The sequence below is a fragment of the Strix aluco genome, chromosome 3, assembly GCF_031877795.1.
Source record: "Strix aluco isolate bStrAlu1 chromosome 3, bStrAlu1.hap1, whole genome shotgun sequence".
Taxonomy (NCBI): domain Eukaryota; kingdom Metazoa; phylum Chordata; class Aves; order Strigiformes; family Strigidae; genus Strix; species Strix aluco.
Genome location: NC_133933.1, coordinates 4,641,931 through 4,656,435, shown reverse-complemented (window position 1 = coordinate 4,656,435; position 14,505 = coordinate 4,641,931). Strand labels below are relative to the sequence as shown.

At 39.9% G+C, this 14,505-nt stretch overlaps 1 protein-coding gene across 21 annotated transcripts in view; it reads right to left on the bottom strand.

Annotated features, from left to right (window-relative positions):
* Window positions 1-14,505, bottom strand: part of PLCB4 (phospholipase C beta 4) — a 216,958-nt gene that overhangs the window by 54,437 nt on the left and 148,016 nt on the right. For 19 of the 21 annotated variants that reach the window (XR_012622345.1, XR_012622346.1, XM_074817201.1 and 16 more), the window contains 9 exons: window positions 12,873-12,981; window positions 9,149-9,359; window positions 8,441-8,534; window positions 7,707-7,786; window positions 7,160-7,244; window positions 4,557-4,647; window positions 3,532-3,627; window positions 1,903-2,003; window positions 120-155 (listed from right to left, as the gene is read on the bottom strand). Coding sequence is in view for 19 of the 21 variants with exons in the window: in XM_074817201.1 (XP_074673302.1) it covers window positions 120-155; window positions 1,903-2,003; window positions 3,532-3,627; window positions 4,557-4,647; window positions 7,160-7,244; window positions 7,707-7,786; window positions 8,441-8,534; window positions 9,149-9,359; window positions 12,873-12,981 (903 nt within the window). In the remaining 2 variants the exon portion in view is untranslated. The remainder of the gene's footprint in view (window positions 1-119; window positions 156-1,902; window positions 2,004-3,531; window positions 3,628-4,556; window positions 4,648-7,159; window positions 7,245-7,706; window positions 7,787-8,440; window positions 8,535-9,148; window positions 9,360-12,872; window positions 12,982-14,505) is intronic. The other 2 variants (XM_074817212.1, XM_074817214.1) reach the window with 1 other exon arrangement.

Sequence of the window (14,505 nt, the reverse complement as noted above, 5' to 3'; positions counted from 1 at the left end):
ATACTCTGCAGATGCAGTGAAACTGAGCATAAAACTGTTAAACCTAAGAATGCATGGTAAGTAATATGTATGTTATATATAAAGCAACAAAACAAACTACATAACATCCTATGTGTCACCTTTTTATTGTTTTCTTGCTCAGAATCTTCAACAGCCTAAGGGAAAAAAATATATATACATTACCCAAAGAAAAAGCAATAGGAAACACTCACAGTAAGGAAAAAAAAAAATCCTCAAAAAGTTAACGCATTTAGCAAAAAGTATACCCTTTTCCACCTTCCTGTATGGCTCACCTGTCCCACACACTTGCAAAAATTTGCAGTTTCTTTCAAATTTGGGCACAAAAGATATGAAATTCAACATCTGGCTAGCAATGGGAATAGGAGGGAGGATGCCAGACAGTTAAGCCCAAACCAGTGCTATCAACTAGATGCTGGGAACAGGAAGTTTCAAAGAAGAATGAAAGAATGACACACTCAGACAACACAAAAGATCATCTGATCTGAATATGAAACTGCCCAGGCTCTGAAAAGCTAGGGGTTAAGACTGCTGTAAACTGTGCTGTAAATGCCCACATTTGGAAAAGGCCTATCTCAAGATGTTATTTGCCATGGGACAGTCTGTTGTCTGCCTTCAGTTACAAGCTGCCACTACTGAGAATCTTAAGACAGATAAATGTTGACTTGGCACTGAATGTACATTCCCAAAGAATAAAGATCAAGTCACTGATCAGCAAAGAAGCAGAGAAGTTACCCAAGGGCATATGCTGAGGATGAGTGGAGTGACTAATCTGGAAAAAAACAACAAACACACCCCTCCCCCCCCCAAACAAACAAACAGACAAACCAACCCCAAAACACTCAGGTAGTTAAGGACTTAGTAAGTGAAACCAGCCCTACAGCAAAGAAGTTAAACAATGCTTCAGTGAGAAGATTCATAAAAGTCCTGAAGAAGCAAAGATGTTGACTTGAAGAGATACCAAGAAGGCATGTCTGATGTCTTGGTGATACTACTAGAGACATACTGCCATGGGCAAACTCTGCTGTGAAAGACTTTTCATGCTTATACTTCTACCTGGAGTAAGATCCAAAGGTAGACCGACAGGAGAGAAGAAGTGGCCAAAACACTTAAGTGACAGAGGAGCATGATCTGATACCTTAGCACTCACATGTGCATTTTTTTTTTCCTGTAGCAAGCAGCAATAATGCCTTCAATGCCAGAGCAGACTTAGGTTTGGATTCCAATATTCTGTATCTAATTACTGTCAAGTAATACTCAAGTTACTGAGCACAGACTGATAAACTGTACTAAATCAGGTATGAGTGGAATAAAGGGGACTCTTACCCTGCCTGCCATCTGGCTCCCTGCTATAGCCCCACTGCCATACCACCCCACCAGGGAACAATCGTCCTATTTTGTCTTCACTGCTGTAGGTGGAAGGGAGAATCAGCCCTAAGAGTTCACAATAAAAAATGACCCAGGGAATCCCTGTAACGAAGATGCAGGATGCAGGCTTGCAAAAAAACATTGCTGAGCAAGGAAGCTGATATTCGACCTCATATTAGGGCTCTGCAACTGAGATGCAAAGTAAAATATCAGAGGCAGGAGCAGGAAACTGCTTGCTGCCCTTAATTAGTATTTTTGATCAAATCCTCCGCTTGTATATTGTTTCCCTACACATTGATTCTGTTTCCTCAATGAGTATTCTACCTGAACAAGCAGAGAGTATTTTTGGCTATAAAATTTTGTCTTCTCATGAACCTAAAGGTTAGGAATCTGGTGAAGATCTCAGCTTTGACTCTTCTGACAACATCTGCTGTGATGCTTCCACAAAACAGAGTGTCTTTTACACCCACCTCCACAGAAAGCTTCCAAACAAATCTATTTAAGAAGCAATCCCACCTTTTTGACGCTGATGGCAACAGCTTCTTTTTGACTGTAATCGTCTACAGTAAGGTCACTTCCAAATTTGTACTCTGGATGAGCTTCTTCTTCCTGGTCAGCTGCACAGAAAAGAAAAGGGATCAGTGCAAAAACCACAGCAACTGCTGTTTTCTGTAAGAATGAAACAAATGACAGTTGAATACACAAGGTTTCATTTTGGCATTTTTTAAAACAGTAATAAAAACCAGGGTATTAGATTTCCAAGCATTAGTAGTGAATTACAGCTAAGGCCTGAGATTCTTACAGCTTTGACATGGTTAGTATGAGAAATTTTATTTACTGTACTTTTGAAGGAATCAGTAATTTGTTTAGCAAAAGCGTAAAATAAAAAAACAATAGGCTTGAGGAAATAACAAGAAATGAAGCCAGAGTTCTTTAAATAAAGATGTAAAAAGCTGCTGGTGTCCAGGCTTCTCATGTGCATTGTTAGAGCCTCCTTACGTGCCCCTACTAAAGGGAATCATTTTCATTTGCTTTTAAGGTGATTTTCCATTAGAACCCAGTGTACTCAGAGAAGCTAAAAAGGCCTCTTACAAACACAAAACCATTAATCACATTATGCATATGGATTTAAACAATAATTTTAGAAAATACTTATTTGAGCCTCTTGGTAGTCTAGCATATAATTAATAACACAGCACAATAAGAGCACTGTTAGAAATAAGCATTTCGATGGAAATCAGCCTGCAAAAAACCAGAATCTCCTCTGTGCTCCGTGATCACCTGAAGAAAGATACCGAGAGGCCTCTCCAAAAAAAATCTTGTACTTCAGTCTTTTCTAGTATTGCAAGGACAGATATCAATATTTGGATCACAAAGAGTATCTTTCACAAGGACCTCTACTGACTGCAACAACAATGACTTTGTGCTAGTTTATAAAAGAATAATTATCAAGGAGCTAGGAGGACCAAGGGGTAGGCTGTCCTGGGATATCCAGCATGACAAGGGTCACAGGCCAGTACCTTGGTTCAGACACTTGCAGGCAATGCATGATTTACCTCTTCTGAAGGTGGACATTTAAAACAGACAAGGTGAATCATACCTAGATATGTCTATTTTTCTCTGTTGGCCATAAACACATTCCACATCACTGGCTCCAATCTAGATGTTTACACTGAAGTTATCTGAAGTTTGGCAAGAAAAATCCTATCCCTCATTTTATCCTTATAAAGTATAATGCAGTAATCCAATCTGATGTTGACAGAAGTATTAAAAATAGTGACAGAATCTGTTTTCAAAGCAAAGGTCACAGGTTTCCAGTCTCTTGCACACAGAGTGAAAATCTGACTTGGTTGCTGCTCTAGTATGACTTCTGAATAGTAAGTGGAAGTTAAAATTACCACTAGTCCCACCAAGAGAGCTCACGTTCATACCACAGCCTGCCACAGAGCCAGGAACAGCTGTGGTATGTATCTGAGAAGTGATGGTAAAGCTGGAGGTCTGTATAAATGGTCCTGCACTGAGTCCAGACTTATTGCTGCTGCCACAGATTGTGGGCATGTGGGTAATGTGCATACTAGCTGCTCACGCCAGCCTACTGATTTACCACAGGCAATGTCTGAGAGCCCCTCTCTATGAAATCCTCACCACTTTCTATTTCTTCTTCATTATCATCCTCTAGGATATTTACAGGAGCAGCAGTCTCCCCAGCCTCCATCATCTTTTTCAGAGCGTCAAGCTGTTCTGTTAATAAGAAAAATAAAAATAAATTAGTCATGACATGAACAGTTTGTAGCATAAAGGAATACATGAGAACAATCATAAATGATTCTCTGATCCCAAGAGCTACTTTTATTTAATGGGCTCTCTAAGATTAAGTTTTCAGTTAGCAATAAAATTTTACTGAGTAAGAACATCATTAGACATATACTGTTACATCTGAAAAGTGGTCAGTAAGGGCTGTAGGCAAATCTCAGTGAAGTTCAGAAAAACATTTCCACGGACTTCAAAGGCCTTTGGAGCAAGCATATTACTTCTCCAAAGACTAAACAGACAGCTATCTTTTTGGTGCTTGATCTATGTAAATAAAGGCAAAGTGCTTGGATTTTCAACTGCATTCCCATGTGCATTTCAGTTAAGACAGTATGAACACAACCATGTATGACTGAAGTCAGTGGAAGGTCTGCGTGCTTATCTTTGAATGGAGAGGGACCAGAGTTTATCACTACAGCCATACTGGAAACTAATATAGTGACATTATTGTTACTGAAAGAAGATAAATATCAGAAGCGGCAACAATAGCAAGAAGAACGATTTGAAATTCCATTTCATTTTACTCTTATCCTGGAAAAACACAGCAACGCAAACATACCAGTGTAGGCACAATTTACAAGAGCTTCTATCTGCGTCGTATTTTAGCTCAACCAGCAATCTGATAAAAGTCCCAGGATTACATTTCTAGGTCTATCTATGCCTATGCTACATGCTGATATCAAAGCCTAGACTCCGGCACTCATACGAAACACAAGGGCAAATAAAATGTCATTCACATGTAAGTCATATTTTTCCAACACTAAAGTACAAGCAATTAGTAACAAAAAACTTTAGTAACAAAGTCTATTTGTATCAATCTGGGCTTTTGTTTCATTTAATGCTTGACAAGCTTTACTTACTTTTTTCTACTTCAGGTTTCAGCCTTTTATTCTTTATGAGAATCTTCCTTTTGAGGTCATTAGGAGAAGGCAAGGCTTTACCTGTATCAAGCTGTAAAATAATTTAAAGAAAAGGCTTAACAACAGCTATTTGGCCTCTCTACACCCCTATTTGGTATTTTGACTTCAGGACAACAATGGTAAGGGGCAGTAAACAAGCAGTGCCACCTCAGACACAACCTATAGCATGACTGCAATATTGTCTCCTCTGCTTCTTCCCTATCCCATGGGAAAGCTGTGCTCAGGTAAATGTTGTCGGCTGAAACCAGCACATTAGTCTCCAGCCTACGTCATCCTCAGCTGCACTGGTCAAAACGTCTTCCCCTCTCTCCTGCCTAGCAATGGGCATGGATGTGACCTGCAACTCTTCATCAGAGGACTTCCTACCTCCCCTCGCTCCCTCTGGCTCACACACAGCCCAAGTCACAGTTTAGCCTATTATCATTTGATCTCTAAATAAGTCACCTTTTATGGTCCCTTCAAGCTGTAATAATGCAAGTGGGGCAGCCCACACATACTTACATAGTAGAAATAGGCTGGCGCTGGTAATGGAAAACTACCCAGTCCTTAGCTAGGTAGTGAGGACTATTTTTGCCAGTAGGGCTACAGGGTCACATCTTCAGTATTTGTGAAAGGCAAATTACAAGTTTCACACACACAAGGAAGTGCTACTAAAAAGGTTTGTTCCCATTTGCAGAAGGAGAAAAAATATTATTGAGAATAAAGTACAAAATCCTCTGAGTTAATCCCCATCACATTGGTAATTAGCATCCCCTCCACCTCAGGCTTGCTAAGAATATTACGCAGGGAGCTGCTGGTATAATAGACTGTGGTTTCTAGTGAACCATAAGTGATACAGGAGTAGAAGGTATTTCTGGGACTAGTAAAAGTTCTTAGAAGAAATATTCAGATATCCTTATCCTTAAATCTAACTCTGAGCTACGCAGAAGCAAAATTCTAGATGAAGAAACAAAAGAACAAAGCACCACGACTTGAAACCAAACAAAAGCAGCAGAGGTGACAAATAACAACCCATCAGAAAACCCCAAATCAACCCAACCCAACAATAACGGGTGCAAACCTCCTTGCAGGAGGGTAATGATTATCCATAACCACCAGGCTAGCTCAGTCATGGGAGTTTCAGTGTGTCGGATGAAGAGAAAACTACAATTGTTCCTAAAAGCACTTGGGTTGTAATTCCACTAGATGTCAGTGCCGCAGAGCTCATTTATCCCCAGGCTTCCAGATGCCAGTCTGCATCCCCCAGCAAGGGTACAGTTGGATGCCCATTTGTTTATTTAAAACCAAATCTGCTTCAGCCAGTGCCATGTCTCTCAAGCCTGCCCTCCTCTGTCAACTAGTCGAGGTAGCAGAAACCAAGCACTTGTAAAATACACGTTTCAAGCTTCTCTTGCCACCTCTGCAACATTTGCTCTGTGAGCAGCTGGGAACTGAACTCACCCATGAGGAGGAATGGACACAAAATGCAGGAGGCTCAGTAGTGCTGCAGAGCACAGGCAGCTGAGGCTAAATACTGGGCCCTGAGGTAGCAGCATGACAGCCTTTGGCCAGCTCTATTTTAGGCTTCCCTGAAAGCTGCTGGAAGTTGTCATTTGTGAGGAATGTGGCAAGCTGTTACATACATTACAGAGGAACACTACAGATTTAGTTCTCTGGGACGCACTTTTCAGGGCAACAACCTGCTGTTCACCAAGCCTTGTGCGTTGCTGCCCCTTGTTGCATGCAAGGAAAGTCAAGAAAAGCACAGCTCTAGAGATGATAATGCCAGGAGCTCCCTTTGCTGGGGTCACATGGACAGGAGCCAAAAGCTAAGGCAGAGTTCTCTTTGTCATGGTCCCCCACGGCACTAAAGAGCATCTGCAGGTTTTGGGTGGCTGCTGGCAGACAGTGAGCACGTTGCTCTGGAGAGCAAGGAAGGCCTGGAGGGGTAGCTGCAAGCACTGGGTAACGAGCTATTAAATTCTCAAATATTGTGTTTGTGAAGGAGTGGCTGTTATTATCTCCTGCCATGCAGGAGAGTGAAGTGCGTGCAGATTACAGTGCACTTGATAGTCCAAATGAGACTGCAGGGAACTCTTCCTGCTTAATTTAATCTTAATGCAGTAGTGGGGGCCACCTAGACTGCAGGACCTGGTCTGGAGCATAAAGCATGCAAAGTGCAGCTGAAAGAAGAGGTTTCCTCAGCTGAGACCATGCAATTTATAATTAATTGGTTTCCAACAGCGACTGGCAATTTCAGAGTTATGTATGACCTGCAAATACAACGTATGTGGTGTATTTTATGTAGGTGCTGATATTACGTCACACATCAAGGGGATGGATTTCCCCAGGCTCCTTGTCAGAGCCCTGTACAGAAAAGATTAAACAAATCAGATAAGGACAAGTTTGTACCAAAAAGCATAGACACCCAAAAATCATTAGTCATTTTTGAAAGCACAGGACTGGCAGTGAACAGCACTATAGGTGGTATGATCCCAGTTTATAATTTCTTTTAAATACAGCTAATATAAAAAAAATAAAAAGACTAGCAGAATATAACATACTGGATGTGTTTCTAGAGGCTGCTTCAACAGGAGATCTCCAAAAAGATCTTCACAGTATTTTGACATCTTGTACTGTTGGTATTTGCTGGAAAATATGATGTTGGTTCATTTTTAAATATAAGAAAAATAAATCACTAGTACTCAGCAAAACAGAATAATACTAAGTAATGTAGACTTCCCAAATTATATACTGCCCACTTTCTCTCAACTGAGAAGTATTACTTTACTGTAATTATACTGTCAATAAAAGTCTATTATCTGACATAGATGAATTTAATAAGACAAAAAAAGCAGATTAACTGAATCCCACACAGCTAATGGAACATCCAAATATATTTCACAGCTTTACCACAGATAAAAATATTGCCATTATTAAGCTAGATAAAGATTGACTAGTATATTAAAGTACAGTCTCCTCCAAGTGACATTCAGCATACCTGCATACCCCTACAGTTTTCAAGTACACTCAAATTATAGTATTTTTGAGCTGTAACATCTCTCTCATGCATTGCACTATAAAAAAAATAAATAAATGGGCAGTATATACCTGCAGTGATTTTCAAATGAAAGAATGACAGGATACTCTGACGTAACAAATGCTGTTTCCTTAATGGCTTGAATTACATCCTATAAAATGCAATAATAGGATTCAAATTAGAACAGATCAAATTACAATCATAATGAAAGAGATTTTTTTGTTCTCCACCCCACCCTGAGAAACACAGAGCTGAGTCTCAAATGTGCCAAGTGAAGCCAGAACTAGATGAAACCATATGCTCGTTCTCTGTCCCCCCACAACCCAGACTCAGCGCAAAGAGGTGCCAAGAGGCACGTGCAGCAGTGATGGCAGCTTCACCCAGAACCTATCAATGCTACCCCTGGATCTGCTGCCATCTTCTCTTGCCAGGGAGAATTTCTACTCCCAGAATAACTCCTGCATCTTCAGAATTTTTCCACAGCTAAGGAACTTCTCAGAGAATTGAAAAAATATTTATTCTGTGGTGCAAAGAGCCAGGATGTGAACAGGATGTGAAAATATGGGGTAAAAGGAGCAAGCCTGCTTCTTGCAGTTTCTGTGGAAAGGCAGACGTAACACAGGGGGTGTATGATGCAAGTCAGAAATGAACCCCAAGATCTGGGGACAAGAAACCATGCCTGTACAATCTGTCAGTCTGTCACAGGGGAGCAGCATCTGGGTGCTGAGGAGGGGACGGTGCCCTCCATGGATTCCTGTCCAGGGGTTCTATGGCTTACTGCCAGGTGGAGGAGTCAGGCATTTACCTTGAAAAGAATATCTGTACACATTGCTTTTCCATGCGTGATTATTGGTTCCTGATCTTCACCTTTGCCATCCCAACAGTCCAGCTCAACGCACCTACAGACCCAAGGGAAATGACGTCAGCTTCCCTAGTGTTTCAGTACAGGCAAGCTACTCGGGACGTGTTCTGAGCAGTGAAGTTCAGAGCAGTAAGTTACAAAGCAGATATGGGCATCACACAATTCCTTTTAAGCTGCACACGTGTAATTTCAGACTGCTTTTATAAGTTTGGGTATAGTACTTTAAATATAGTATGTATGTGTCAGTATGTTTACACTTGAACAATAATGTTTTTAGCATTGTAACACTCTTCTAATTTATTCTCTTATGCAGCTAACTGTGACACATTCCAGTATGTCAAGAAATTAAGCAGGAAATTGTAAACTGATTCTCATTTACATATAAACTTCTTAATTACAAAGCAGAAAGGCCTTTGAAATTTCTCAGTTGTCATTTTCAGATCAAACTTCTCTTTCTCACAAACTCTTTCCTGACATCAATTTCTACATTCCACTGCCTTTCAACATTTTTTGTGAAATATTCATATTTTCATTTACCACACTAACATATTTACACATTCAATTATGCAATACATCACCACCAAGGTGTATTATTTAGCTTTAAAGTATTAGATTCACAAATATTAAAGGCTGTTATCTCCTGCTTCCAACCTGCATCCAGCCAAAAGCACTTGTCTGTACATCTCCACCGAAGACTTGCCACCAAACTGTCTGCCTGTTAAGTATGTATTGTGAGAGGAACTGATGAAATAATGAGCCAAAGGATGATCCATTTCTTGATATAATTCCAAACGGTCTAGGAAAACTGGGGCATTTTCATCTGACATCAAGTATCTGCAAAACCCATCACTCGATATAACACCTAGAATGAAGAAGAAAGCATGGTAAACTGCTACTAGAAGTTTATAGTGGGCAGAAATCAAACTTGCAGAGCAGGAACAAAAGCTATGTTTACACAGGCTTTTGCAAGCAAACGGAAGCTCTGCCTTTCTCCAAGCTGACCAGCAACTGTGTTGCGGGTGCAAAATCTGCCACTGTGTTCCCAGATTAACAAAAGAAAAAAAATCAGGTGCCCACCTAGTTCAATATCCTATGTCCAGCATTCACCGTTACTAAACCTAAGGCATCAAGAAGATGCGAAGAAGGCAAATAAGTAGTGACATCTCCTCAGAATACTCCCAACAACTTTGGGTTCCTGGTCTTTATGAGCCAGAAATTGTGAGTTTGCATGTACCAGTCTTCCACAGTACTTTTCTCCCCTCTTTCATATTTAGTCCTGCCCTGGCCATGCTACGTCACTGTTAATCAGCTTGCAGCATGTGCAGAGACTGTTCTCACTGACAAAAACAAGTGGAGATGTACCTGAAAACAGTTGCATGTATTCATTTGCAAAGGACTAGGAAAATCTAAGATACCTTCAAGTTTACTCTTTGTAATACAGGTTTATTCCTTTATAATGAAAAGCAAGCCATTTTCTAAAATGAACATGGGACATACAGTAATTCAGGGGACAGAATTCGTAACACCCTTCTCTTACTTCTCTGCTGTTATATGCTTCATAAAGTATAAAAATATATAAAAAATTGAGGGATAAATTTTAGTGAAAACAAAGTAAGAATAATCAGTACTGCAATATCAGTTTTAAAGCAGCCAAGAGACTGAAAAATTATATGGGGTAGGGAACAGTGGTTATCTGGCACTAATCTGGAGATTGCTTTCCCTAAAGTCACGTATGAACACTCAGCTATTGTTAAGACACAGGCTGCAGCAGTCCTATTTTTATTTTGGTTAAGACAACTTTCCTCTTATACAGAGAACTCCAGCAATCCCACTTTTCATTCTGCTCCTCGCTTTCTGAAAAAATCCTCTACTGCAGCATTTTCTGTGCTTGGTGTCAGCCAGAGGTGAACTGTTCTGGAACACCTTATTCAAATCCTCTCAGCTGATTCCAGGTTTTGGAAGAAGGGGAAAAAAAGGGGGCAAAATGGAATTTTCAACTCTAAGAACATTTTTATTTTGTTGATCACTGAACTCAAAAGCAGCAGCACAAAATATCTCAGATGATACGCACTTCTAGTGCATCATCTAGTGGAAAAAAGTCTGAGCAGGGATTCTAGACAAAGGATGGCTGAGACCTCAGCAACTTCACAGCGCTCTAAGTGCTCAACAGACCAGCCTCGTATTTTTGACATGCGCTCACCAGGTGGAAGAATTTGCTTTTGTAGCGCTCCTGAGCAGACTCAGGTTACTAAACTGCCCAGCATTAACTTGTTCAGCTTTACCTACTCCTTCTGTAACTGAAATGTAACTGAGGAAGAGTCAGTTGCTTATTGGTACCGCCTTGGTGTGCAACCACCTTGTTTCTTAATTGAGCTTAATTACTTTGTTCAACAGCAAAGTTATATCTAAGAAGAAGGGGAAAGAGACTGCAGAGAACAGCCACTGCTGAGACAAATTCTACTCTTCTTTAAATGCTAAGGTTCAACATGTTATATGAAATCATCTCTCTATCCTGCTGATTGCATCGGGATAAAATCTGCATCAATGAATATGATCTGTGGAGGAACACTGTAAGAGGACACTGCTGCTGTTCTGTTGTTAATCTCCACAACCCTATCCCTGCAGGAGGTTTACCACATTTACTTAAAACCTGTTAGGAATATAAATCAAACAAAGAAGCGAAATAATTAGCCAAGATTCAATTATTGGCTAAAATAATAAGCCAATATCCATTCCCTTGCTACAGCTTGGTGCTTGCAAAATCCTCTTCTTTGAGAATTACTGAACATTGTTTTCCAGTTCTAGATTAATTTCCACCTTCATAAAACTTGTTTTTACATGTTCCACCCTAAACAGGTGGCAGCTATGTTAGTACACCTTCCTCATTTTGGAAAATATGTAAAATACACTGGCATCAAGAGGAATCACAGATGAGTGCCTTTAAAATCAAGTAATTAATACTTGGAGAATTCAACTTCACGTAGAGAGAAAGAGAAATAAGCTACACTGCTTGTGAGTGGAAAACCCTCAAAACGTTTATAAATGACTCCTAGAGAAGAAATATCTCCTCTTCTCCCAGGTGATTCCTGAAAAGTCCATGTTTTCACAGAACTAAAAGAGCAATCTATTAACTCAGCATACAACACAGCATCTGGAGTAGCATATACAGTACAAGCTCCTCCTCTAGCAGTTTGGTCAAAAGGACTAAAGTACTACAAGGAATGGCGAAAGCTACACATCCAGCTACAGAAGGATTCCTTAAGCTTATTCCTTAAGACTGAGGAAGACAACGGTAAACTCTTCCCAACCACTGGCCCAGAGAAAGTAAAAGGGGCAGGTGTTGCTGCAGAAGGCATCACTGGTGTCAACACCTGCGATCATAAAACAACATAACGGCACACAGGGGACCCAACGATGCTGCAGCACGGAGCAGAGCTGCCTTGGGCTTTACTGAAGCAGTTTAAGATATTGCCTCCTTCTCTTGTCTGCTTTGCACATCCTTCATCAGTAGGGGCAGAAACAGCGGATGTGTAAAGCTACTTGGCTTCTCCAGTGCTGGCTTGATACTTTAGCCTTTAGGCAAGTGGATTCCTGTTAGGATGCCCGAAGGTCTATGGCTTTGTGAAGCTCCTCCTCTGCATGCTACAATGATTTCCAGCAAAGGGGGAGGGAGGACAGATGGGGATAGCAATATTTTAAATTGCACAACTGATCCCAACACAGCTATTTCAGCAGAATGGATAAGAACTGGGAGCTAAGTTCAACCACTGACACCTCCAAGACCCGTAGTGGCCCAGGACACGAGCAGTCCAAGAATGGCTTGGAGACACTTCCTGCAGTCTTCTTGTTCAGAAAGAACATTTTTCAATGTACCCACATAAAATACCCTGTTCTAAGCTAGGCTGCTGCCCTCAAGCACTATACAGATTGTAAGAAGGTGCATGCAAATCCAATAGTGCACACGGTAATATTTTTATTTTTTTAATTTATTTTTTTTCCCCACAGTATCTGTACAGCTTTGCAGTCTCTCTGAGACCTTGGCCACAGCCACACGCATGTTGCCTTGTTGCTAGAAGGAGTCTCCATGTTGTTCCCTATTTGCTCGATTGTAGCCTCCCCCAGTTCGTATCAGGATGGCTGTCTTTGTAGCCACACTGTAACCTGGATCAGGGAAATAATCGTAAAAAACCACTGATTTTGAGGGGTAGATATTTTTCAGCAGATCAGTTTGCTGATCTAGTTCACTGGGTGGCCAGACAAGTGCTTGCCCCCTGACCACAAGGACTGTAAGCTCCCTTTTAAAAGTTTTGATGCTTTGGAACAAATTCCCCAAATGCCTAAAACCAATGAATGCTGAATTCCCTCCCACATTTACCTTTACTCTTCAAGTCTTCATCTGGCTCATATGTCTCAATTATCTGCATTGCTCTTTTTGTGTCATAAAAGGGAAATAAAATTTCATTGAGCCGAGGATCTCGTTGATGCTAAGGTTAGAAAACAAGGGAATTCAGCAAAACAATACAGTGCATGGCTATCATCCAAGAGCATTTCATTACTGCAGATGAGAAAGAAAGAAGTGGACATTTAAAAAAAAAAACAAAACCAACCAAAGATCCCTAAAGCTTACAGACTATTCAACAGTAACTTCAGATTTAGGCAGAAAACGAACCTTATCTTTCATAGGAAACCTAGGCAGTTTGATTATAAAAATATTTCAAAAAACAAATCCAGTGCATTTGTATAACTGGTCTTACTCTTCCTTGTTCATGAAAATGACTGCACGTGGCATACGTGCAAATGAAATGTTGAAAATAAAAAGCTAAATCTCTCTCTTTGTAAATTCTCTCTCTTCCTAATGTTTTTTTGTAGGTCATGTAAACTGACAGACTGGACCGATGGCACTGTAATCACCTCTGCAAAAATGCATGTCTTCGCCAATATCTACAGCTAAAGTAAAAATTAAAAGCAAAATAAAGCCATACTATAAATACAGAATTTGAAACCCAAATTTAAAAATATGCAACTACTGATGAATATTTGTGAATCGTGGAAACATTGAGTTATTAACTACTCAAAAAACAGTGTAGGTTCTTAGAAGAAATATGTACAACTTAAAAGAGCTTCACAATATCATCTCTTTAATTCACAGTAATTTATGATATTAGGACTTTGTAATATATGTAATATTTAGATACAATTTAGCAGTGACTTCTAATACACTACTAAAACTCAAGAGTTTTTAAGTTTTCACTTCATAGTGTGCTACGTAACTTTTGTTTTCCTTCATGATGGATTAGAGCTGCACACTGTGTGCCTGATTCTCCATTAAAAGAAAATTTAAAACATAATTGAACGGAGTAGTGGCATGTAAGCAGATGCAATAAAACAAAGAGAGAAATATGACTGTGAAAACACTCTTTTACCCCAGTAGGTGCACAGTTTTCAGGCTTTTGTTTAAGCAGAATTAAAAAAATGTAACAGGCCACCCTCATATTGGTGATCAATAATTTGGAGTGGACAGGATGGTGTTGATATGGCTTGGAACAGCACTATCAGCATTTGATGTAATTCCTCATGTGTAACTTTTTGACGTTTTTTTCATTAAAAAAGAAATAGCCAATCAAAAATAAGCACTAGATCTCTTTTCTTACAACCAATACAGTGGTGCATGTGCTTGATTAATTCCAAGAAATTACAACCAATGCCAATTTAATCATGCAATTAAGGAGGGATCTTTCAAGTAATGCTACTGAGAGTCTGCAGCATCTAAAATATAGCAGTTTCATTCACTACAGATCGGCTGTCTGGATATCTAAGTAAAACTCAGATGAAATATGATATAAGAGCAGATGGATGCAGGACATAACTTGCTAAGCAGCACACAACAGCAACACAACACTGGCATGCAACATGTCTGCTGTGACAAATGACAAGCTTTATACCATTAGTGACAATACACCACTTCAAAAAATTGTAAGAAATACTAGGGAAGGTTCTTAACTCAAGAA